The sequence below is a fragment of the Notothenia rossii genome, assembly GCF_949606895.1.
Source record: "Notothenia rossii genome assembly, chromosome: 4".
NCBI lineage: Eukaryota > Metazoa > Chordata > Actinopteri > Perciformes > Nototheniidae > Notothenia > Notothenia rossii.
The window spans coordinates 64,297,293-64,324,337 of record NC_136902.1 but is presented as its reverse complement, the minus strand read 5'-3'; the positions used below and the strand labels follow the sequence as shown (position 1 = coordinate 64,324,337).

The following is a 27,045-nucleotide window of genomic DNA, read 5'->3' as shown; positions in this document are numbered from 1 at the left end:
CGAGTCTCGCCGAAGGACTGTTCCAATGTCCAGGCTTCTTGGAATTCTACCGATGCCCCACAATGCTTTGCGCACGGACCAATTTCCAAATCTTTGGCGGAAATCGCGTTCCATTTAAGGCGGGGCCTCGCATATGATGCACACCTGCACACCTGTTAGCCTGTTCCACCATTCTTCATTTTCTGAGGCTAGGAAGGATTCTTGCCTCGCTTCTGAAGGAAGTGACTCGGAAGACATGTCCTACCAAGGAAGTGTCCACGACATTGGGAAACACCCAAGGTGTGTTTTATCGCAGCGAGACGCTACAATACTAATTGTGGGCTTATCATTTTGATTCGGCCAGAACAGAAAAAAAACAACCTCTTGCTCTCTCCAGAGGGGCAGGTCAGCCAAAAAGGACAAAAGGGCCATTGCCCGGGCAACATTAGCCCGTACCTGTGCACGTCCCTGAGAGTTAGTGTTTTTGTGTATACATCTGCTGCTTCAGTATGTCAGTGATATCATCAATGAACCCTGTTTAACAGTGCTTTCTTTGCAAACATGGCCCTTTTTTATTATTATTCTTGATGCTTACCAGGGGCTTGCATGTAGCGTTATACTTTATATGCTGGAGAGGCAATCTCTTTTTGAAGTCCTTGATACATCATCACTTAATGTTTTTTTCCTTTCTCTTCGTCATTTAGAGTTGATCCACTATAGGTATTCTGCATTGTTCTTATAGCCTCAACCAGCACTTACACTTGTTTGGTCCATCCATATGTTAACTTAAGTGATAGTGGTCAAGGAGCAACCTCTTTTTATCTCTCAAAATTGAATTGAAAACAAAGAGGTTTAACAACAAATGGCTTACAAAAAATAAAATAATATTATACTAAGTCCATAAGCTCTCAGTCTTAAGGGATAAAATGAAACAAAATGTATTTTAAATGACACATTATAGATAAGAAAAATAGTTATGCTTATGAGAGGTTAACTCAGTTGAAAGCACGCCTGGTGTGTTTGTTACTACACGTACTATCCAGATTAATAACAAATAGGCCTGGAGATATAATTGTGTTAATAGTTGTGAGATTACAATCCTTTAGAACTGAATAGACCCAGTGGGGCCAACCTCTAGAGGGCAACAACTGCATCGGCCCTGCCACGTCCACGTGCTAGAAGAAGAGAGATTGTGACGTCAACGGATATAAACAAAGGCAGGACGCATAGCTGCAATAAACTACACTCTCTTAGTATTTACATGTAAACAGTACCGGGAAATTGGAAACCGACTTATCTAAAGATGGAAAACGGGTTATTGATGCGAGTGAGTGTTTTTACCGACCAAGGAGGCAGGAAATACATGGAAGATGTGACCGAGGTCATAGTAGAGCCCAAGCCGGGAGAAGACGAACAGAGCCCGGGTGAGGCAGAAGACATCAATGGGGGAGACTTTATGGTCAGTTCTCCGGCTAAGGACACGCATCAGCACCAGATTGATGAACCAGACACCCCCCCACCGGTTTCAGATGCAACGTGTGAAACTGTGCATACGACGGACCAATGTGTGTTATTGAAAACATCTTTACCAGGAGGTCAAAGCCCGCCGCGGGCTGAGCAGAGCCCCTCCGGTCCGTCCCGCCGCTCCGTGGCGTTCTTCGCGGTGTTCGATGGGCATGGAGGCCGCGAGGCAGCGCAGTTTGCACGGGACTATCTTTGGGAGTCCCTGAAGAGACAGCGGGGCTTCTGGTCCGACTGTGACCAGGAGGTCTGCTCTGCAATACGCAAAGGATTCGTAGCTTGTCACCATGCTATGTGGAAAAAACTACGTAAGCGTAACACTGTACTGTGTAGTCAAATAATGTTATCAACTTTCAATACCGTCCATTGTTATGTTCCTCTCCCTCTGTTTGAGTAGCATGAACATCACAAACCTCACAACAGGACTGTGGCCTAACGTTAGCACATCAGAAAGTTTTATGGCTACTTCTTCGTAGAGCTTGCCCCTACGAAAGCCGAACAAGGAGACTCAATGGGCTCAGTCAAGTCTTTGATTGTCTTTTAAAAAAAAATTAAAATAGGCTGACCTAGACCAATTGCAACTACGTTTAGCCTTAGTTTATTTTGCTTTTTAAATATACATTATTAATTGGTTTAACAGTTGAGCCAGCGCCGTATACGGCACTGAGTTGAGCAACCAAAAGCACAACAGCTGACAAAGTTAGCATTGGCCACCGGGTTCAAAGACAAAACCTGCCCCATGTACGAATCTTTATATATACAGTCTATGGTACGAATTCAGAAGTCTGTTCACAAGTTAGTAAAGTAGTCAAGCAATATTCTATTGTTTTTTAGGACTGAAGAAACGTGTGCTGTTATAGTTATATTTTGTTACGGTTAAATGTTTCATTATTACCCATTAAATAACTTATTGAATCGTGAATTAGCCAGTAGGTGCTATAACATAGAGACACAGGCTGTCTCCCTGGATATGCTTGGGCATGTCAGCTGTTCAACAGCTGGTCAATTAAGGTGTGTAGGCACAGTGTCTCTAAAGCGCATGTCAGTAACACTGATTACATCGGAAAGACTTGCTCCACGACATACTTCAATGTTGTCATCAGGCCAATTAATCAAACAATCAATGATAGAGATTAGCAATAGATAAATACAAAAAATGCTGTGCTGTTGTTTGTGGTGCAGTGTAACCCAGGGAAATAAGAAGTGAGCCGTTTATTTGCAGTAAAGGTCAAAATTAACAACAATGTTCTACATTTAATCTTCTCAGCTGAATGGCCAAAGACGCTCACAGGCCTTCCCAGCACATCGGGCACCACAGCCAGCGTCGTGGTCATCCGAGGGAACCGCATGTATGTGGCCCATGTTGGGGATTCAGCAGTGGTTTTAGGGGTCCAGGATGACCCCTCAGTCCCATTCATCAGAGCTGTGGAAGTCACACAAGACCACAAACCTGAACTACCAAGAGAGAGGGAGCGTATTGAAGGTCTGGGAGGAAGGTAAGACTCAACCCACAGCCACAACACATCCTGTCTCTTCATTATTTTAAAACTAGCGCAGTGCCTGCTCTGTATGTACTTGCATTGCTGCTTTTTGGGTTTCAAAACAAGTCTATGCACAATTTGTGCTGCACAAACTTATGTTAGAAGCACTACAGTCAAATCGTTATGCGTGCAAAAGCTCCTGTAATCATTTTAGAGCTCCAATAAAGGCAAAGCCCTGTTAAATGTGTAATGATAAAGTCACATATAACAGCTATTATGGATGGTCATGCAACATGTCCAACACGCACGCACGCACGCACGCACACACACACATACATTTTTCTACAATGTGTGATGAGACTCAGGATTTTGATGTGTATCTATTTGCAATCTTATGGCTGGGAGCTGTAGGGTCGCCGGTTCAAGTCCCCGACCAGACCTAAATATGGACTGTGGACTGCTACTTGGAGAGGTCCCAGTTCACCTCCTGCCCTGCCGTGGTGCCCTTGAGCAAAGCAACGGACACCCCCCCCCCCACTCCCATTGCTCCCCGGGTGCTGTACAATAGCTGCCCACTGCTCCTAGTACTAGACTCCTGGTACTAGGATGGGTTAAAAGCAGAGGACACATTTCACTGTGTGTGCTGTGTGCTCTGCATGTGTGACCATTAAAGAGGGTTTCATCCCTCCAATTCTTCTTCTTCTAACCAAAGTCCGGATACACACAAATACACATGCATACAAACGTCTGTTGTAATGGTATAGTGTCTCTTATGTAGTGTACTTCCTGCATTCGTAAACTTATTTTCAAGCATCTAATTGCACAGAACACAAAACAATAACATTCTTAAAATCGTGTTGCTAATTGGCTGTAAAGTTAATACACAACATAGCGGTTGAAATTCTGAGTAAATGTAACTATGTTTCTTTGACCAGACACACGCTTGTCTTGTAACAGTTTGTTTATTCTCACAACCCCCACCAGCCCTGTCCAATCCACAACAAAGAGGCGAAAGAAAGCTTATTTTTTGCACAATAGCAGATCAAATCATGTTATCTGTCTCAAGAAATAAGGTCCTTTATACTGTCTGTGGCATGTCTACTGATAAGATGTTTTTGTATGATAGGTCCCTTGATGGCTTTACAACAAAAATGTTTTGCTTACATTTAATGCAAAATATCCAGCCTTGGCTATCAGGGTTGAGCTTTTATTTTCTTTGACTTGCTCGGTAGGAAGTAAGAAAATCTGAACGTAGAAGTGGACATATTTATATACATTATAATTAATTATATTTATCTCTGTGTGCCTTATTTGATGTTAGCTTAGTCTAATCCACGTAATTGCAGTTTTGCAATAATGTCTAAAGATGCTTTCTGAAATGTTTGAATACCTCAAATGTGGCAGCTTACCTCTTCTTCTTCTCCTCCCTCCTCCATCTGCTTTCAGTGTTATCAAGAAATCTGGAGTGAACCGGGTTGTCTGGAAAAGGCCAAGGCTGAGCCACAACGGCCCAGTGCGTAGGAGCACCGTCATCGACAATATCCCATTCTTGGCAGTAGCCCGTGCTTTAGGTAGGAAAATAACAAGCCCCTATTTCGGTGGCCTGAATTAATGCATGTTTTGGGTCATGTTATAGAAAAGTTACAAACTATCAGTACTATAAGTCGTGTTTATAATAATGAGCTAGAGGTTTTGAACCCCCAATGGACAATAACAGTTGATCTTTAATGTACTTAAAAGGAAGATGTCAATGAGGAAATTGGGGACTGATAACTTGTGCCAGAGAAAAAAAAATGCAATTTCATTAATGATTTCTCTTTTATTTGCATTCTTACAAAATGTGTTAAAGCTTTCCATCATACAGTTGTTGAAATGCTCTACAATTTGACACCGACACTTGCTCTTTTTCAATTAGATGTTTATAGAGAATGTATAGATAAGCAAGCCAGTCCCCATGGACTGAGGGTTAGGTCCAGTGGTGCTTTCAGCTAAGTTTCCTTTTCTGTAACAGGTGATCTGTGGAGCTATGACTTCTACAGCGGGGAATTTGTGGTTTCACCAGAGCCGGACACTAGTGTGATGATCCTTGACCCCAAAAAACACCGCTACATCATCCTGGGCAGCGACGGTCTGTGGAACATGGTACCACCTCAAGACGCCATCTCCATGTGTCAGAACAACGAGGCAACGGTGAGTGGAGATCTACAATAGCAAGGTTCAAGGTTCTTTATTTAGTCATACAAATATAGCTACAGTGTAGTTATGCCGATAAAAATCTTAGGTCACAGGCTTCTCCAACAGTGCAACACAAAACACAGATAAACAGCAACATATAGTGCAAGTAAATAGTAAATACAAAAATAAATTAAAAAAAAAGAAAGTGCAATAAGAGTCTATATGCAAGTTATTGGAATATGATATATCAGGTAAATAGATACATAATTTCTAAGTAGCAGCCAGATGAATATTATGGATGTTGTTTCAATAGTTCAGGTGTTTAACAGATTTTGTTTCAGGTGTTTAGCAGTCTTATTGCCTGTGGTATGAAACTGTCCCTGAATCTGATGGTTTTAGTCCGGATGCTGCGGTAGCGCCTGCCAGACGGCAGCAGACGGAACAGTTTGTGGCTCGGGTGATGGGGGTCTTTTATAATCCTGAGGGATTTCTTCCTGAGCCGCTGGGAGTAAAGGTCCTCCATGGATGGCAGCTCCGTTCTGTGCAGTTTTCACCACCCTCTGTAAAGCCTTACGATTGAGGGCGGTGCAGCTGCCGTACCAGGCCGTGATGCAGCCAGTCAGGATACTCTCTATGGTGCACCTTTAGAAGGTCAGGATCCTCTCTATGGTGCACCTGTAGAAGATCAGCATCCTCTCTATCCTCTCTATGGTGCACCTGTAGAAGTTGCAGAGTATCCTGGAGTCCATGTTGAACCTCCTCAGCCTGCGGAGGAAGAAGAGCTGCTGTCGAGCTTTTTTGGTGATTGTGGTGGTGTGAAGAGTCCATGTCAGGTCCTCAGTGATGTGGACACCGAGGAACCTGAAGCTGCTGACTCTCTCTACCGTAGTCCCATTGATGGCGATGGGGGCGTGTCCCTCTCTCTGCTGCTTCCTGTAATCCACAATCAGCTCCTTTGTTTTGCTGACGTTGAGATGGAGGTTGTTATCCTGGCACCAAGGTGTCAGATTTTTGACCTCCTCTCTGTACGCCGTCTCGGTGATCTGGCCGATGACTGTTGTGTCGTCAGCAAACTTCACGATGGTGTTGGAGCTGTGTGTGGCCACGCAGTCGTGAGTGAACAGGGAGTAGAGGAGAGGGCTGAGCACGCAGCCTTGAGGGGCTCCGGTGATGAGGATCAGGGTGGAGGATGTGATGTTTCCCACCCGCACTGGCTGGGGTCTGCCCGTCAGAAAGTTCAGGATCCAGTCACAGAGGGCGCTGTTGAGCCCGAGGTCTCTGAGCTTGATGGCCAACTTGGAGGGCACAATGGTATTGAAGGCTGAACTGTAATCAATGAACAGCATTCTCACATATGTGTTCCTCTGGTCCAGGTGTGAGAGGACAGTGTGGATGGTGAGGGCTATGGCGTCGTCTGTGGACCTGTTTGCTCTGTAGGCAAACTGCAGGGGGTCCAGAGAGTCAGGGAGGGGGGAGGTGATGAAGGTTTTGACTAACCGCTCAAAGCACTTCATCATGATGGAGGTGAGTGCTACTGGGCGGTAGTCGTTGAGGCTGGTGATTATTGTTTTTTTGGGGACAGGAACGATGGTGGAGTGTTTGAAGCATGTGGGGACTACAGACTGCAGCAGGGACCTGTTGAAGATGTCTGTGAACACCTCTGCCAGCTAAACTGCACACACCCTGAGAACACGGCCAGGGATGCCATCAGGTCCAGGAGCCTTGTGTGGGTTAACCATTTTAAAGGATTTACACACATCTGCCCTGTTTAAAACAAAAGGGCTGGGCTCCTGAACCTTCTCTGCACCCCCCGTTTGGCTGCTCTCAAAGCGAGCAAATAAAACTGTTCATCAGCTCATCTGGGAGAGATGCGCACGCAGACACTCCCGCAGCACCCCCCGCTGCTCCTCTGTAGTATTGTTATTGTTTATTATTGTCCCACATGTTCCGGGTGTTACAGCCTTTGAAGTCAGATTCCACCTTCCCTTTGTGCTGTCTTTTTGTACTCAAATCAAATCAAATCAAGTTTTATTTATATAGCACATTTTTAAACGATTTTTGGTCGAGCCAAAGTGCTGTACATATAATAATAAAAAATATCCTACAGTAAAGACACTTTACAGCAAATACAACAGCACAGTTTGTGCAGAATATCAGTATGAGAAAATGACACCCTCTGTCCTTAGACCTTCACATCGTACAAGGAAAAACTTCCGGAGAAAACCCCACATTTTAAAGGGGAAAATGGGAGAAACCTCAGGGAGAGCAACAGAGGAGGGATCCCTCTCCCAGGACGGACAGACGTGCAATAGATGCCGTGTGTAAATCAAAGAGATAATACATTTTACAGCGTAGGTAGACCGAATGTTTGGAAATGCATGTGTCTATAATAAGAAGATGAATCCACGAAGATGTCAAAAACAATCCTGTGGGAGCCATCAGGGAAGCAGCATGACGAGACCCAGGCAGGACCGCAGAGACAGGCCCAGCCACGACCCGAAGTCCACGACTTAATCCAGAACTCAGGATAGGGGATCCAGGGCACAGGACCACAGCAGGAGGATCAGCCTCGACTCCGGATCCCGACGTAGATATAGACACAAAACAAGAACATTTGGGGGAGGCTTGGTTAATCGGAACATGAGAATACACAGACACAGACAGAAGGGAGAACAAGCACTTCCTTAGGATAGGTTGAGGGAAAACGGTAGCAAGTAAGAGAGTAAGAAACAGGTGGAGAGGCACACGCAGGGAGCAAGGTCCCCGCTGGAGCCTTTGTTGGAATTGATGAGAGGTAAGGAGGTAAGCTGTGAATACGGCCATAACACTCCCCGGCTGGAATAAGTCACTCTGCAAACCTGTCACCCTCTAATAAAACCTCGAGAGGTCAGAGAGGGAGAAGGTTTTGGATAAAGAGAAAATAGAAAAAATAGATTACAGGAGTAGAGAGTATGAGAAGTAGAGAAAGAAAAGATTTAGAAGAATGAGAAGTAGTAATAACCTTAGTTTTAAATATAAGTTTTTAGGATTTAAGTGAAAGAGCAAGAACCAAAATGTAGGTGAAGAGGCACAGTGTGTCTACGTCAATGCACTCTTATTAGATTATTTTATCAGCTATAAGTTTTGTCAAATAGGAAGGTCGTAAGCGTACTCTTAAAACGGATAGGCTGTCGGCCGCCCGAACACAAACTGGAAGCTGATTCCACAAAAGTGGAGCTTGATAAGAAAAAGGCTAGAAGGCCAGAGAGAAGAAGTGAGTCTTTAGTGTTGATTAAAAAAGCCCCAGGGTCTGGGCCGACCTCACATGGAGGGGCAGAGTGTTTCAGAGCCTAGGGCTCGCTGCTGCGAATGCTCGGTGCCCTCGGGTTTTGAGTCTGGTCTTGGGCACTATCAGTAGCAGCTGGTCAGCCGACCTTAAGGCTCTGGCTGGGGTGTAGCGATGGAGGAGTTTGGCTATATAGGCCGGAGCCGGCCCATTTAGGGCTTTAAAAACAAATAAAAGGAGTTTAAAATCTATTCTGAACCGAACTGGAAGCCAGTGTAATGAGGGCAGAATTGGGGTGGTGTGGTCACGCTTTTTATGGCCAGTGAGAAGACGTGCTGCTGCGTTCTGAACTAGCTGCAGGCGTCTAATTGAGGCCTGGTCCATACCCACATACAGAGCGTTGCAGTAATCCAGTCTCGAGGTAACAAAGGCGTTAATAACCCTTTTCTAGGTCTTTAAAAGATAAAAACGACTTGGTCTTGGCCAATAGTCGTATTTTAAAAAAGCAGGTCTTGACTACGTTGCTGACCTGCTTATCAAATTTAAATGCACTTTTGAAGGTCACTCAAAGGTTCATGACAGAGGGGAGGATGTTTTTATTGAGGGAGCCCAGAATATCAACTGGGGAGGCTGGAGGTTGGGGTCCAAAAAAGATGACCTCGGTCTTGCTCTCGTTGAGGTTGAGGAAATGTTGGCTAAGCCAAGATTTGATCTCTGTTAAGCAGTCCATCAACTGCTGTAGTGAGTTGACATTTTGATTGAGAGGCAAATAGATCTCTACATCATCAGCGTAATAATGAAAGGGGATATTGTGTTTTGTGAGAATTGATCCTAAGGGCAGTATGTACAGTAGAAAAAGGATGGGGCCCAGGATCGAGCCTTGGGGAACCCCACAGGTAAGAGGGGCTTTGGCAGAGGAGAAGGCACCTAGCTGCACTGAGAAGCTACGGTCTGTCAGGTAGGACCTGAACCATGCAAGGGCAGAGCCTGTGATGCCTGCGGACTGTTCAAGCCGTGACAACAGGATGTTATGGTCCACAGTGTCAAAGGCAGCAGTCAGGTCTAACAGCACCAGGACAGCTGGGCTACCTGAGTCGGCGGCTAGGAGCAGATCATTTAAAAGTCTTAAAAGGGCTGTTTCAGTACTGTGCATTGGTTGAAGCCAGACTGAAACTTTTCATGGATGCCATGTGTGGTTAAGAACGACTGTAGCTGGACATAGACTACTCGCTCCAGGGCTTTAGATAAAAAAGGTAGCTGGGAGATGGGCCTACAATTTGCGAGAGTGGAGGGGTTGAGATTTTTCTTTTTAAGTAGTGGCTGCACCACGGCATGTTTGAAGGCAGCTGGGACACATCCTGAGCTAAGAGAGGTGTTTACAAGCAATAAAACACTTGCTCCAACTGATTCGAAACATCTCTGAGAAGGCGAGAGGGAATGCTGCCTGAGGTGCAGTTTGTCGGCCGCAGGTGCTTGACCACAACATCCGAGAGAGAAGAAAGGGATACAGGCTCAAAATGCTGATGGCTCTCCAGAGTTCATACCTAGATTCCCTATACTCCTCCAAATCTCCAGCTCTGTGCGCGATAGTGCGCGCTTTCAGTTTGCTACGCACCTCGCCGTTTATCCAAGGCTTTTGATTCGGGAATGCTCGTACAAAAACCTTCGGTACCATGTCATCGATGCATTTCCTAATGTAGCAGATGATCGTGTCCTTGTGTGTGTTGATGTTGTTGTCCTCAAACACACTCCACTCCGTAGATGCAAAGCAATCCTACAGAGCTGAATCTGACTCCTCACTCCATCGCTGTACTGTCCTTGTTACCGGTCTGTCCCGTGAGTTTCTGCCTGTAAGCAGGCAGCAGCAGCAGTGAGATGTGGTCTGATTTGCCGAAGGGAGGGCAAGGGAGAGCCTTATATCCATGTCGAGAAGGGGAATAAACAGGGGTGCACATAACTTTTTTGCCCTGGTTCTCAAAGGAGCACCTGGAGATGTTGCTTGGTACTCATCCTTAAAATGAAATAAACCGTAACTTTTGTGGGGGTCTTGACTTTATTTGCCAGACACACGGCACTGAACACACGTGCAGAGGTGAACACAGAACACACATGCAGAGGTGAACACAAGACAACATTAGCATGACCAGTAATCCTACAAGCTGTCATCACTACCCTCCTGACTGTTCTCCTCACTGTCTTCCTCTCTGTCAGACATGGTAGCTGATGATGTAGGCCTACTACTTTCTCTCTGGTTGAGTCTGCGATTAGCTGCTGGTTTTGGGTCGAAAGTCTCTGTTGTCATCTTAGAAAAGTGGATGTAATCAAATAAGTATGTGAACATAACCAATAACCTACCATAGCCAATAACAAATTCATGTAACTTATTTTATTTATGTTGTTCATTCATATCTTATTTTACCTTAACATTCATTTATTTATGCATTGTTTTGGATTACTGTCCTATAGTATACATTGGAATGATTTCAAACCTGTTTATTCCAATAATTATAAAGGAGTGCCTTGGAAATATGTGTTTACATAAATTGTGAACAAACCGTTTGAACTTAGACTAAAGTTAACTATCTAAACACTCAAGAGTCCTTTACCTCACTGAGCTGTAGTTATCAGCCTCTCAGTCTGACTGGAAAGGACTCTCCCTCCACATTATTGTAGAAACATCTTCTTCTTATATCCGTTAAAGCAGCTAACACCAGATTCTAATAACAACAGCGCCGGTACCGGTGCACCCTCCCTCTCTCACTCGCATTTTGGCTGTGAGCTGCGGGCGCCAGATAAGCCAACATCCCCCATTTTCATCACTTACAGCGCCCATCGTACAGTGTAAAGGAAACGTGTAACCGGGGTGAAAAGGGTGTTACATTTACTTAATTATGAATATTGTTACATCAAGGCCGAAAATTAGGATGAACACCAACGGTCAAAAATGTTTTTTTCCCTCCCAGAGCTGCCAGCGCAGCGCCTCAACAGATCTGGCGCCCTAAGCGAACATCTATTACGCCAGTGCTACGGGCCGGCCCTGAGTTCATATCATAGGTTCATATGCAACTCGCAAATATATTTCTCTCTCTCTTCTCTCTCCTCTCTTCTCTCTTCTCTCTCCTCTCTTTTCTCTTTTCTCTTCTCTCTTCTCTCTTCTCCCTTCTCTCTCTCCCTCTCTCTCTCTCTCTCAATGTTGGTACGCAAATGCGCCTTTTTTCAAATAACACGGTACTCTTTTTTGGCGGAGGTGCGCATGCGCACCTGCGCACCAGTCATGTGCAGCCCTGGGAATAAACATGGTCCAGTATGTTTCCCCCGCGCGTCGGGAAGCTGATGTGTTGGTAGTACTTCGGCAGGACCTCCTTCATGTTAGCGGTGTTGAAATCCCCGGGCCACAACGAACGCCGCCTCTTGCCGTGAAGTCTCGGTCTTGTCGATAAAACCAAACAGCTGATTGAGTGCCGTGTTGTTGTCGACGAGTGGCGGAATATACTGCTGTAATCTGTAAACAGATGTAAATTCTCTCGGCAGGTGAAAAGCCCGGCATGTGATCATGAGGTGCTCTAAATAAGCGGAACAGTCCGAAAGAAATAATCCTCATATCTGTGCACCAGTTATTATTAATCATGATGCACACACCACCTCCTTTACTTTTCCCAGAGTTAACTGTGCGGTCCTGGCGAAAAATAGGACTTGTTTGTGTAAAGAGTAGGATGCTCTTAATCTGATATAATTTTGCAACATCATTGATGGATGGCTTCCTAGACTAACTTCCTAAAATGTTGTAGCCATGTTTGAGTAATGTTTATCTCATAGCAGACTGTATATGTAACAACATCTTCTATGCGGCAGGCACCGTGTGGTGTATCCAGTGCCCGGCAGCTGGTCAGCCATGCTCTGCTGCGATGGCGTCAACGCATGCTGCGTGCTGACAACACCAGCGCAATCGTGATCACCCTGCAGGACCCCGGGAGCTCCCAAGACACGCTGCACCATGAGGAGGTGCTGCTTGACCTGGCCAAGGTATCCCAGTGTCCTCCCACCTCCATGTCCCGCGCTGGCACTCCTCTCCTTCAGGTAAGCAGGGTTTTACATTTTTGTGATAAATAAATTATCCCGAATTAAAACATTGATGACAAAGACCCCGAAACGTTTTCATACAGTAGCACAGTGTGTGATATTGAGACATTACAGAGTGGAACAACGATCATTTTAATTTTTTGAACGTAAAAATATTTTTAAGCTTGTTAACCACAGGCCTTATATATTTTGGCATCAAACCAACCAAGGGAACCGGAATCAATGATTATTCACGGTTATAGGACTCATTCTTGCACCACTTTATTGGCAAGATAAATTACTGAAACGCTGACAAAATGTAATTACAAGTTTTAAACACAGTATCATGGCTAAGTGTACAAAGGTTCTCGAGTAATAATACACCTCAGTCAGTTCGTGTCACTGCAATTTTTTTGTCGGGGATTAATCAAAAGTAAGAAGGTGAATTATCCACTTTTATGAGCTATGTAGGTAATCATTAATGTTATTTTTACCCTGCAGCGACCTCTAAAGGAAGACACTCCCTCTGCCATGTGTGAGCTCCTCCCTACTTTGGAGCGACAGGACGGACTCTCAGGAAGCAACAGCCTGTATCTCATGAATGTGTCGGGCCCAAGCACCCTCAATCCACTCTGTCCAAAAAGTAGTTCTGAGGTTCCCAGTCCCACTGACAGGACAGTTGGCGGCAGGACCCTCAACAGAAAAAGAGTTCTTCAACGATCATCATCATCAAGCCCGTCGGCTAAGAAGGCTCGGCGCAGGACTGCCAAAAGGCTGCCTTTGGTGCAGCACAACGCAGAGAAAAAACAGAAAGAGTCCAGTAATAGCCGCGTTCACACCGCAGTACTTTTCCCACTTTAGTTCCGATATAGTTCCGAAATTTTGCGTTCACACCAAAAAGAGCCGGAACTAAAATGAGTTCATCAGAACCTTTTTTACCCTCTTTACTTTCGTGGGAGAAAAAGGTTCCTATGTCTGATTGGCTGGGCGGATTGCAAACCCGCCCCGTAAAACTCAAAAAAAGTTTTGTGAAGCCGCCATTTTATTATCCTCGCATTAGCATTATTAGCATTAGCATTATCCCAGCGCACAAACCCAGACAGACTAACTTATGGCAACACAAAAGAAAACATGGGAGATGAGGAGGTGTCAGTGTTCTGGCGATTTACTCGGCGATTTACTTACTTACTTTACAGTCCCCAAATCCGGGGACTTCCGGCCGGGGACTTCGGGTGGCAGTATACGCCGTGAAGTTGTTTGTGGCCTGCCAGTAAACCCAAAGCAGAAGAAGAAGACGTGCCGTCAGCGGTTTCATTTGCCTAATCCTTCCCCAGGAACTTATTCCGGTGTGACGGCGATCTGCGTTCATGAGAACTACAGAGTTCTCATGAACTAAGTTCTCATGAACCTTTGTGGGAAAGTACTGCGGTGTGAATGCGCCTATTGTCTCACCAATTCTCCAGCAGCATAACCAGACCACAGTGTGTGTGTGCTAAAACAGACCGCAGAATTACACATAAACCTGCTGCCTCTCACTGATAACCTTGTCTCAGTGGCATTTCTGTTTCTAATGTTTCTCAAAGTGCAAACAAAGCCTTGCTATAGAGGTTGTGGTAAGACTGGTTCAGCCCTAGTACAATACCTTAAGCTTAATGTGAGCGCATTTTCACAAGACATTTGGTGTGTTTTTATAAAAAACTTCTTCCTGGAAGAGAAGAAAAAAAGTATGAAGAATAATGATGCTGGTGTGAACACATTGCATGTTATAGTTGAGTGTTGCCTAAGTCAAGCTTTTCATTTAAAGCAAATATATATATTTTTTATACGTGCTTTTATCGTTGGATGATATAAGAGCTAAACCTCATCTTCCAACTCCTTGACACTCTGTCCAAATGCCATTGTGTGCACACCCTGTTTTAAAACATAATTATGTATGTTACTTCTCATTATTTTATGTAATCACTGGAGATGAATCTTGAATATAAACAGAAGGTGCTTCTACAGTCACAAACCAGTAAGCTACTACATTCTGTATATTGATCTATACATATATGTAATAGGTGTTAGTCGCATTTTTCTTCTTTGAGTGTATGTATTTGACTCATCTTGCCTTGAGGTTTTAAAAAAACTGAAGGTTTTTTTAGGTTATTGATTGCACAATGCATCTTAATGGATCGATCCACACTTAATCATAATAATGAATTTGTTATGAATTATTGCAATTTTTTTTTTTTTATGTCATCACATCCCCTGAGCCAGCTTCAACCGTTCATATATCAAATAGAGATTTTCTATGTTTCCAAGAATGCCTATACAGAAGTTGGTGTTTCTGGTTAATTGCTTTCTCATCCTGGTGTCTCTATAACAAAAATGTCCTTTGCTACTGAGGGACCAATACAACCAGGTGTTTACAATAATAATTCATTATTCATTTGTGCTGCCAGAATTATATTGAGGCAGCAATATGGATGGATGTATGCCCCAATAGTAAGAAATGCTCAATTTTAAGCGTATTTGTCCCTACAGATCACTTTGTCACATGATGTTTTGAAAGAGGCTGACTGAGGTTTCTTTAGCATTCAAGCCATTGTACATTCAAGCCATTGTCCCTCTCCCATGTAGCAGCTTCAGTTGTATGGTTACTGACGTATGCACAAGGCTCATTTTTGAGTAAATACACAATGCATGGACTTTCTAATAGACTATTCTTGCACTATTATTGTGACTTGATTTCCTTGAGAAGAGTTTTTTTTTCTATCTCTAAAATGGATGGAATAGGAATGGACAAGGATCTAATATTATAACACAGCAAATGTGGTATATTTGATGTAAAATAATCAAACATTCTTGACTTGTTAGAAAGGAATTCTCATTAATGTGAGTTTGCAGACACCGGCAGTGCCCTTGTTTGATTCTAATGGTTTTCTTAGAGAATAAAAAGACTCATGAGAAATATTCACTGTGAGAGAAAAATGACTGACAGAAGTAAGACTTACATGATCATGTTTTTAGATTTAGCTTCGTACAATATCTTCCACGAATTTTTAGCACTATGGATTGGTTGAAACCAGCGCCCTATGGATCTGGTTGAAACATGTTGCATAAGGAATGATGACGTTTCCTCTGCATACAGTCTGTTACTTTTCATCCTTGTATGAATTTTCTATGTTTTTTTTAGATTTCTAATGAATCTAAGTTTACTGATTTACCATGTAGAATAATGACATCCCTGATTCAGATGGTTGTGCTTGTGTACAGTGTAAATGTGAAAAACAATAGAAATTAATTTAAATAAAAAACAAGTGAAGTGTGTCCTTCTTGTCAGATTGGAACCCATACCGCTTCAGTAAGGACTCGGAATTCCTTGTTTTTTTCATGCATGAAACTATCAATTATGATAAAGTCTGCTGAAAACACTGGACTTGCCTGGGCCACACGCGGATGTTTACTGACGAAACTTCCGTTGTGCTCAAACGTCAAGTGACCAGCAAGCCAGACTAAGGCCTTCAAACTAAAAGCATAACAAACGCCACTTATCACAAGTAGATAACATTAACAATATTTTGAAAACCTTCTCAATGGAGAATATCTGTTACAAAGTTTTCTAAGATAGAAAATACAAAAAAAGTGCTTCTACTTCCAACACACTTATTCGTGTTTTTTAATACATACTTTATTTTGAAAGTATCAGTAGGAAGACAGCCTGGTTATTGGCTAACTTCCTTTCAACTGAAATGTGATTTCTCAGAGCGGGAAGAATCATGGGGAGGGTTGAGTAGACTTAAACAGGTTGTTTTAGCCGGAATGATTTCTCATACAGTCATGGCATTGTTGACAGCACTAGTTAAGGGTTTAACCATTTTCTATGTATAGCAGTAACTCTAATAAATCAAAGTAACGGTGCAAAACTTAGCGTTAACCCTGGCATGGCAGTCAGTAATAGCCATAGACTGCATTAAGCTAACAAGTGACTGCCTCTCAAATTTCAGGTAGGTGACAACTTACACAGACAGGAAAAAGTGAAAATAAAACCTCAAATTATTAACTTTGAGTTGTTTAAGTGTGTTTGTTGTGCTTCACTGTAACATAACTTAGCTGGTGAGTTGCTGTAACAGGAGGCCTGTTGTCACAGTTCACACGTGTATGTGTTATATTCAGCTGATATTCTATTTATCAGACATGTTTTTAGTTTCAGATATTCCTGTGAAGCAGGAACAGAGAGACCATGGCTTCACCCTCGGTGCAGTATACCATTGGAGGAGTGAAGATCACCTTCCCCTGCAAGGCGTACCCATCCCAGCTGGCTATGATGAATTCAGTGAGTAACACCATCATCATCTAGTGGTGTAAAGTAACTAGGTACATTTACCAGGGTTCCCGTGGGGTCTTAAAAAGTCTTACATTTGATAATCTGAATTTAAGGAATACAAAAAAAAGGTCTTAAATATGATTTAGAAGGTCTTAAAAATGATCGGATTTGAAAGGTACTTCTGTGTTGCGATCGCGTCTAAAATGTGTTTTGGGGAAAATGTCCGGGCTGCAAAGTAACCAGTACGGTAAGAGCCTTTCAGTTCCCCCCAACAATTTGTATTGAAATAAATCAACATGGAACCAGCAATCACTAACTTTGTTTCCCCCGGCCCCTTATCGGAGAACACCCAGCTAGTAACCTAGCAACCAAGCTTCAGCTAGCGGCAGTCAGAAACTCATGTCTCTTCGAATCTACTTACAAATAAATATGGGGAAGTGTAAGTTAAACCGTATTTGGTTGGAAAACATCGAATTTAGTGCTTGGTTGAAACCAGTTGAGGGGAACGTGTTTGAAGCCCCTCGCACCTTTTGCAAAAGAAAGCGTTTGTTTTGCTAATGTAGCGTTAACTAGTGCAGCGTTAGCTAGTGCAGCAGCTCCCGCAACAACACCGGGGGACCTCCAGGCAACGTTTGGGTCTACGTCAGCCCTAAAAGCGGAGGTGCTGTAGACGCTAAATACCCTAGCTAAACACCAATCATACAACAGCAATGATGAAAGATTGTAGCCAAGGCAGCAGAGCTCTGAATATAGCTCTTGTTACTCTCACTCTCTCACACACACACACACACACACACACACACACACACACACACACACACACACACACACACACACACACACACACACACACACACACACACACACACACACACACACACACACACACACACACACACACACACACACACACACACACACACACTAGGGCTGATCGATTATGGCAATAATCACAATTATGTTGGTCAATAATTAATATCACGATTATTAAATACGATTATTCATTGACTTTGAAAACATCCATTTATTGAACTTTAAAACAAATAATAATTTGAACATTATCTTTTTAACTGTTGATTACCTAGAACGTATAATTCAACTGAAAAAGTAATACAAAATTAATTAAATAAATGATATCAAAATAGTAAATACCAATAAACAAGATCAACAAATATTTTGGAGCGCACTTCCACAAGCTACTAAACATATATAAATATGATAAATAAATATAAATTAGACTCAAATTAATTAGATTAAATATGTTGTCACTGTCACAACCTAGCAAAGCTAAATAATTGTTTTTTTCGATTATGTTGTTTTTGTAATTGTGGCAGGCCAAAATCGTAGTTGCGATTAAAATACGATTAATTGCAACTACACACACACAAGCACACAGAGACACACACATTAACACTTTTTTGGCTAACACAGTTCTGTACTGTTATGCTGTTATGTTCAGTTATTTTTCTTATGTTGAACATGAATACATTTACTTTGTAAGTAATTATGGGACGTATTTCTTCTTTCATAGCAATTTTCCTTCATACTTTCTTGCCGTGAAATAGGTCTTAAATTCTATTCAAAGTGGTCTTAAAAAGTCTTAAATTTGAGTTGGCGAAACCTGCAGGAACCCTGATTTACTCAAGTACACTACTTCAGTACAACATTAAGATACTAGTACTTTACTTGAGTATTTTTTGCTATTACAATTCAAAGATCAATAGTGTACTTTGACTCCACTTCAATAATTTGTTACTTTGCAGATTGGAATTAATGATGTGAAATATAATCAACACTTAAATAAGACATTAGTTACACATGGGCCCTTTCTCATTTCTCTAATTCCCCTCCTCGACTCCGATCCTCGTGTCTTAGTCCCACCCACAGGAGATGCGAGCGGAGGAGTCGAGGAGGAGAACCCGAGGAGAGAGGAGGGGAAGCAGCAGGCGGGTAGAGAAATGAACTCCTCTCCTCTGAGCGGTCATTTTAAAGAGACGTCCATTAATGATGACAGGAGGCACAGCAGCCATCTGTCTGATGGACAGATGTGTTCATGACGACTTATATATTTACTTTGATTCATTCACAGTGCGGTATAATGAGACAATAACAGGCTACAGATGCGGACACACACGCACACACATACATACATACATATATATATATATATATATATTCTATTTCAGAATCAAACAAGTATGAGAGCACTCTCATAATAACGTAACACTATCAGAGACTGGATATATCCCCCCCCCCCCCCCCCCCACACATCTGGTCGCTACAATGAGGAAAATAAATTACGGGCCAAAAGTTGTATTTACAAGTATTAAAAGTAAGCAGAGGACACCAAACCAACTGAGACCTGTCTGTCCGCTGCATCTACGCACACACTGTACCCCACACACTGTACAACACACACCTAGCTCCTAAAGCATAATCAGGCTTCAGCCGTTGTGTATTTTATTTTTATTTTATGTTTATTTTATTATTTTTTATTATGTGAAGCACTAAATGGTTTTAGAAAAATATCAACTCTTTGTTTGTAGATATCTACTAAACTAAAGCATACAAATACAGAGAGTAATGTGGGCCTGTTATACTGAGTGATATATATTATACACACTGCTCTGCTTTCTGCACGGACCTCACAGCTGTTCTCACTGCTTTCATCGCGTCACGATGAAAGCAGTTAATAAAATAATATCCAGGGGATGCATGCAGAGATGTCATTGTCTGAGATAAGTCCGGCCGTGCGTCACGCCTCTTTGAAACATCTCTGTTGCCGGAAATGCATCCACGGAGGGACCGTGGAGGACCCATCAGTGTATCCTCGGTTAGAGCTCCTCCAGAGAGCCTCCTCGACGCTTGATCCTCGGTCCTCGGTCCTCGATGTGCATTTAGAGAAATTAGATGTCCTTCAACATAGCACGCTGAAATTCATTTCCGGGTCACTACCGGAGAACCGAGGAGTCGAGGAGGGGAAATTAGTGAAATGAGAAAGGGCCCTGGTGTAAATCCACAAGCTACCCTGCAGTATACAAAGCCATTCAAACTATCTGCACCTTTACCAGCTGTGACAAACACATTAATGCATCAATAATAATCAAAACATATAATAAATATTATTTGAAAATTGGCCAAGCTGCATAATCAATACTTTTACTTTCTGTATTTTAGGTATATTTTGAAGCTAATGCTTTTTTGTACCTTTTTACTTGAGTTACATTTGCAGAGCAGAACTTTTACTTGTAACAGAGTATTCCTAGACTGTGGTATTTCTAAATCATTTAAGTACAATATATGAGTACTTCTCCCACCTCTGCCATCACCCCTAATATCATCTAATCAGTTAACTGGACCTGCATAGCAAGTGGTGCTATTATAAATTATATTTATTTGGTGGTCATGCAAGGAATAATATTGTTGTATCTGCTTTGGTGATGTTTCAGTCATCTTGTACAGTGTATTTGAGAAAATATCCATAAGTTGTCATTCTAACTTTAATCAAAAATGTTTTAACCTGCACAATTGCAGCGAAACATTTCAACTCCCCACAGAAAAACCCCAGGTTCCATATTAAATCTAAAATAATGCATCATTTTGTAACGGCACAGGTTGATGCAACAAGTCTAGTTCATTCTAGCAATAGGTAGCTATGTCTATGTGATTCTTGGTACATACAGACTGTTATGTGGTGTTATATTTATAATATGCTTTTACAAAATACCAACATCCTCAGAATGAAATCATTTAAATCCTACAATGTGTGTGTGTGGATTTTGCATTTAGCAGTTTTGTCCCTACCTTTTCTGCAGATCATACGAGGGCTGAATAATGGGCAGCACTGCTTGCTGGAAAGTCCGACAGGAAGTGGAAAGAGTTTGGCTTTGCTGTGCTCCACCCTTGGCTGGCAGCAGGCTCAGCATGGTAAGTTTCATTTATCCAAGATGAAACAATGGAAAGCAATTGTATAGGCAAGTAGTCCTACTTGTGACCTAAAAAAAAATGAAAAAAACGTTGGTACACAGAAGTTTAAGGCCTACTCCATGTACAGACTTATAGTCCATTTTACTAATATTAATATCTGCTTGTTTCATTGTGTGATGACAGCTAAAGCTCAAGAAGAGGGCAGCCTGGCGAAAGACAAGAGCCAGCCAGAGAAAAACTGTGGAGACTGTAAGAAGTCAGATATTCCCAGTCCCTGTCGGTGTGTGTGCCACAGCAGAGCCTGCAGGAGCACAGCTGTAACCCCACCTAAAGCTGATGTGGTGGACCTCACCTTGTCACCCTGCAAAGACAAGGTAGAGCTGCAGACTCCAGCACCTGAACATGGTTAGTATTTGTATTTATTGTTGCATCATTCTGAAACATGCATAACTCTTCTTATTGACTTGTACAGTCTCCCCAGAGGACAATGGTAATGCCAGCGGAGATATACAGTGGGGCAAAAAAATATTTAGTCAGCCACCAATTGTGCAAGTTCTCCTACTTAAAAAGATGAGAGAGGCCTGTAATTTTCAACCTAGGTTTACCTCAACTATGAGAGACAAAATGAGAGAAAAAAAAAATCCAGAAAATCATGTGTTTTGATTTTTAAAGAATTTATTTGCAGATTATGGTGGAAAATAAGTATTTGGTCACCTACAAACAAACAAGATTTTTGGCTCTCACAGACCTGTAACTTCTTCTTTAAGAGCCTCCTCTGTCCTCCACTTGTTAACTGTATTAATGGCACCTGTTTGAACTCGTTATCAGTATAAAAGACACCTGTCCACAACCTCAAACAGTCACACTCCAAACTCCACTATGGCCAAGACCAAAGAGCTGTCAAAGGACACCAGAAACAAAATTGTAGACCTGCACCAGGCTGGGAAGACTGAATCTGCAATAGGTAAGCAGCTTGGTGTGAAGAAATCAACTGTGGGAGCAATTATTAGAAAATGGAAGACATACAAGACCACTGATAATCTCCCTCGATCTGGGGCTCCACGCAAGATCTCACCCCGTGGGGTCAAAATGATCACAAGATCGGTGAGCAAAAATCCCAGAACCACACGAGGGGAGCTAGTCAATGACCTGCAGAGAGCTGGGACCAAAGTAACAAAGGCTACCATCAGTAACACACTACGCCGCCAGGGACTGAAATCCTGCAGTGCCATACGTGTCCCCCTGCTTAAGCCAGTACATGTCCAGGTCCGTCTGAAGTTTGCTAGAGAGCGTTTAGATGATCCAGAAGAGGATTGGGAGAATGTCATATGGTCAGATGAAACCAAAATAGAACTTTTTGATAAAAACTCAACTAGACGTGTTTGGAGGAGAAAGAATGCTGAGTTGCATCCAAAGAACACCATACCTACTGTGAAACATGGGGGTGGAAACATCATGCTTTGGGGCTGTTTTTCTGCAAAGGGACCAGGAGGACTGATCCGTGTAAAGGAAAGAATGAATGGGGCCATGTATCGTGAGATTTTGAGTGACAACCTCCTTCCATCAGCAAAGGCATTGAAGATGAAACGTGGCTGGGTCTCTTACAGCATGACAATGATCCCAAACACACCGCCCGGGCAATGTGATTTTCTGGATTTTTTTTTTCTCATTTTGTCTCTCATAGTTGAGGTATACCTAGGATTAAAATTACAGGCCTCTCATCTTTTTAAGTGGGACAACTTGCACAATTGGTGGCTGACTAAATACTTTTTTGCCCCACTGTATGTGTAAAATATCGGCACATAGATTTTTGGTTGGTTTGGTTTTGCTGGATTCACACAAGGTTTACTAGAAAAATAAATGTAGTTGGTGCTCAACAAATCTGTTACTTTGTGTTCCATCTTTTTAGATGAGTTTTATCAATTTGTAGAGATTTCTTAATGCAAAAAAAAAAGTCCTGTTCACACAGCTGAGATCAGGGATGTGACATCACTCCAGTCACAATTTTAGCAAGCATAGAAATTGTTTTCATCTGTTTTGGTGTCAAATCCTCTTGCAGTGGATTGAGATAGCCTTTTGTGCACTGTCAACTGTTTTCACTCAAAAAATTAGGAACATTTAGAACACTTCTGTATGAACAACGAACAACACTTTTTTCAAATGGCAACAGGTCAAAATAGGTTATAAAACTGACCATCATCTCTTTGATATGAAATATGCATAATGTATGGAAATACAACTTTGTTAAAATATTATTGATTTAAAATATAATATATACATTTATGTAGTGGGCATTTTTTTAGGTGATCCACGGCAGTGTTTCCCCTAGCTTTACTGCCTTGGCAGGGTGCTGCTCGGGTACCCCCCCCCAACGGGTATCGTACAGTAACAACGTATTTGTACATTAAAAAGTAATAAAGTACAGTTTTACACTGTACTACTTTTATTCAAACTGTATTCCCTTCTTATCATGTAGCCTACACTTCTTCCTTTCCTTGATACATTTAAATCACCTGACTACAGCATATAACATACCTGCTGCAACCCTGTGCTGCTGCTGCTGCTTCTCTCTGCCTCATCCTCTATTGCTGAAGGCAGCTCCACCTCATCTGATCTCTGATATGAAAGCAATCGTGTTATGATCATATTGAGCTATTGGTGTGAGTCTAACATTAAACAAGCAGTCTGCTTGTCATACATTGCTGACGATACATTTTAAGAGGCAATTTGTTGAGTCACTGCTGCTAAATGCCGGTAGCATCAAGCTAGCAAATCCTGCATTAGCCTCACATCAACAAGTGACAGAACATCCAATTATCCTGAGCTAATTTACTGAATAAACCAACTCACATCTCCTGTCTTTTTTTTCACCCAACTCAATAGACTATTCTTCTGTTGGCGTTTCATTGTTGTTTTCTGTCAAATTCAATACTGTAGTTCTAAACCGCGGTACCTGCTCACCATCTGTGAGCTATTTTTAGAATGCGCACGCAACGTTCGTTGTCGCGTTCGCGCGCGTTCACCTGGGCAGGCTGTGTGTGTGTCCTTCTCCCGTGACGATAACAGCTTGAGATGAAAACATAATAAAAACAGAGCGGAGGGAGAATGTGAATACGCAAAGCAGTGGACACTGAAACATGCACATTGGATAAATAACGTTTAGTTTATTTAATAAAAGAGCACATGTTCAATGTGAAAACTGACCGTAGATAGATTACTTCAGTTGCAATTTGGTGCTATATATATATATATATATATATATTTTAAATAAAAAAAAAACACTTTGAATTTCGGGCAGGGAGCGGGTCTTCGTTGGCAAGGCGCAGCGCCCCGCCAAGACAATGGTAGGGGAAACACTGGCAGTACTTTTTCATCTTGTGCCTCAAGTAGATAATCCTGCTGGTTGTTCAATCTTAACATCAAATTAGGAATTTAAAGGGAGTGTTAATGCACACCTAATACAGAATCAATGATGTTAGGCCTCTAAGGTAGATTTAAGCAGCCATTCATTTCATTCCTTAAAATAGTATCCAGAATTGCTGGTTCCTTACTTTTGTTGTTGCAGAAAACGATTTGAAAAACAATTAAAATCATTAGGGATTCGTAAAATACCAGACAAGTTGATGCACCACTTCTGTAAATCACTATTCTAATAGAACTATTGCCTGTTCAAAGTTGTATTCTGTCTTTAGAGCTAGACATACACATTGTCCTACCGGACCCTTTTTACACTGAAAGGACTTTTCAAACTTAATATCTTTTATTTATCCATATATTAACTAAACATCTGTATCTATTTAATTTGTTGTGTTTCAGTTCCATTGCCAGAGGAGTCGCAGCCCAGTAAAAAGTCTCTAGCCTCTCGACTGTCTGAGAAGTTCCAGTCTTTCCTCGGCTCGGACCAGCAGAAGGACGACGACTTCCAGCCAGACAGGAAACGCCTTCGCACTGCCGAACACACGGTAATTGTAGATGCAGCTTGTGAATTTTAGCTTTGCATATACTGCTGTACATATTGTATGTACATTTATACTGAAATGACTGCTGAAAAGGTTAAAGATGAATATATTTTGGCCTTGTCATTTAAAAATAATATCGATATCTGCAATGGCTTCAATAGATTGTAATGTTGTTGTAAGTATCATCAATTAGAGTGTGAGTGTGCTCTCATGTAAAAATGAATCAATATGCAATGCTCAAAAACCGCCTGACAATCAAATACAACACAGGTGGAAATGAAAGAACAAAAGAAAATATGAACTGGTGCCAATTTCTTTGCAATGTTTCTTATGACAACACATAGTTTATTGCAAAACAGATACTTTTTTTTACACAGAGGTTAAAGATACAAGATCTGTTTTTTATACAACATCTTAACCCTTAACCTTTAAAGAGCATCTTGCAGGTTTTTATTTTTTCTACATTTATGCTTAAACTTGCTTGAAAATTACAATTAAAAAAGTGAATGCAGGATTTGATATGTTTTACGAGACATAAGGGCAGGAATTCAGAGGGAAAGGAGCAATTTTGAGCTCTGCTCTTAAAAACGGCTTTTTTTGAAGGTCATACGTCAAACGCGTCATATTACATCACACAGGGGACACATCTCCGCTCTCTGACCGTGGGTATAGTAGAGTTGCGTTGAGTAGAGCGGTTGTGTTTTAAGGAGCTGGTATTTTTCGGTAGTTTTACATTGTATTTCACCATTTGTAATCATGGTGCAGTATTGTGTTTGTGCAGGTTGCACAAATACCAGCCTGTCAGGACATCGAGTCCACAGTAAAAAGGACCGGAGCTAGCTGCGTTGTGCATCCACCTCCCTGCAGCACATACTCTCCGCAGCTTTATCAGGAAACCGTATTACTTCTCTCTCCCCCCCCTTCGCTGCTCTCTCTCTCTCCCCTCCGGTACACGGCACCGTAAGACATAGTGTGGAGTTGCATTAGGTAACGCTGTGGTGGCTGTACTGCTCCAGCCGTCTCCTTTGTGTTTGTTCGTTTCCCCCTGTCTGTGTTGTTTGTGTGGGCGTGGTGGCTGTCACTCCTGGCTCCCGGCTCAACCTCCACTCACCTGCTGCAATCAGCTGTGCACCCTCCCCGACTACACACCTGCTTTCCATCAAGCCATTTACAACGACATATCAACGGAGGCTCCACAACCTTTCTCCGCCAGATTGTCAAGTATCAGCCGTATCTCGCGTCTCTCCTCCGGTACACAGCACCGTATTGTGGAGTTGCATTAGGTAACGCGAGATACGCCTGATACTTGCGCATTAGTTTCTGTTATGGATCAGTATCAACAGTCCTGCCAGTAACGTTACTATATTATCAATGCTACTTTAGTTATAGCCTGATATGATAGCTACTTTACAATGTTGTGATGTGACGTTAGCTAACATTCTGTAGCTAACGCCGGTCACTCACCAAGATAGCTGCCCAGTTCTCCACTGGTTCTCCTCACACCACAGCTCAATTTCTCTCCGATGGCCGTTATTTCTTCTAATCCTTGGCTGCTCCTGGTCTCTTGGACCCCTAGCAGGCTCATAATTATAAGGTTGTGGTCCGTCATATGCATTTGAATATTCATGTTCAACTTCTTCTGTGTCTTTTGTGTCGAAACTAGCATTGGGATCCATGTTTATTAATACGTTACGCCGGCCGCTCTCCCCCTTGTGTCCCCCACGTTACGTCAAACGCGGGAGGTCACGTGCCGAGGCTTTTTTATGCGGAAGTGAACATTTCTTACAAAAACGACGCCAGATGTCACTGTAGTGTATATTTCTGTATATTTTTGGGAAAATCTAGTGTATTCATCATTTTCCTACACATTTATTCACAGGTGTCTCTAACCTGGAAGTTGCTCTTTAAGAGAGATCCTAAGGTGAAGACATGTTGGGATGGGATGTTAACTATCGGCATGGAAAAAGACTGCATAATTAGGCTTTCAAACTGTTTTCAGCTACTTTTAAAGTATGACTCAATTTATTCAACAGAGACTTTCATTAAATAAAATAGTTTACAAAATGACACAATGCCTTGATGGAGATTACACTTAATGTATACATTTAACACGGTTTAATGCTTTGATTAATTGAATTATTCTTTAGGATTAATGTTTTTTAAAATGAATAATATAATGATTCTTATTGGAATTTTTTTAAAAAGGCAATTAAAATATAATATGCAAAATACGGTCTAGGTTCATATTCCTGAGAGAAATCTAGAACGAAAATGACAAACATCCGTCTGCTGTTTTGTTTCAGCCAAGATGAATTGTACTGATAATAAACAAGCTGTGTAATGTGTGAAGTCTTTTTTTGTCAAAGGTAT

The 27,045-nt window shown here is 42.1% G+C and overlaps 2 protein-coding genes across 6 annotated transcripts in view; both read left to right on the top strand.

Annotated features, from left to right (window-relative positions):
• The first annotated feature begins 1,172 nt into the window (after positions 1-1,172).
• Positions 1,173-15,792, top strand: ppm1da (protein phosphatase, Mg2+/Mn2+ dependent, 1Da). The gene is made up of 6 exons (XM_079676546.1): positions 1,173-1,808; positions 2,768-2,996; positions 4,428-4,552; positions 4,993-5,171; positions 12,274-12,498; positions 12,982-15,792. The coding sequence occupies exons 1-6, from the start codon at positions 1,283-1,285 to the stop codon at positions 13,339-13,341; spliced, it is 1,644 nt and encodes a 547-aa protein (XP_079532672.1). The 5' UTR covers positions 1,173-1,282; the 3' UTR covers positions 13,342-15,792.
• Positions 15,793-16,201: 409 nt separating this feature from the next.
• brip1 (BRCA1 interacting helicase 1) overlaps positions 16,202-27,045 on the top strand; it is a 128,060-nt gene continuing 117,216 nt past the window's right edge. For 3 of the 5 annotated variants that reach the window (XM_079676531.1, XM_079676532.1, XM_079676530.1), the window contains exons 1-5: positions 16,202-16,469; positions 16,670-16,798; positions 20,605-20,716; positions 20,900-21,121; positions 24,533-24,678. In XM_079676531.1, the coding sequence (XP_079532657.1) occupies positions 16,706-16,798; positions 20,605-20,716; positions 20,900-21,121; positions 24,533-24,678 (573 nt within the window). In that variant the 5' untranslated portion in view covers positions 16,202-16,469; positions 16,670-16,705. The remainder of the gene's footprint in view (positions 16,470-16,669; positions 16,799-20,604; positions 20,717-20,899; positions 21,122-24,532; positions 24,679-27,045) is intronic. The other 2 variants (XM_079676533.1, XM_079676534.1) reach the window with 2 other exon arrangements.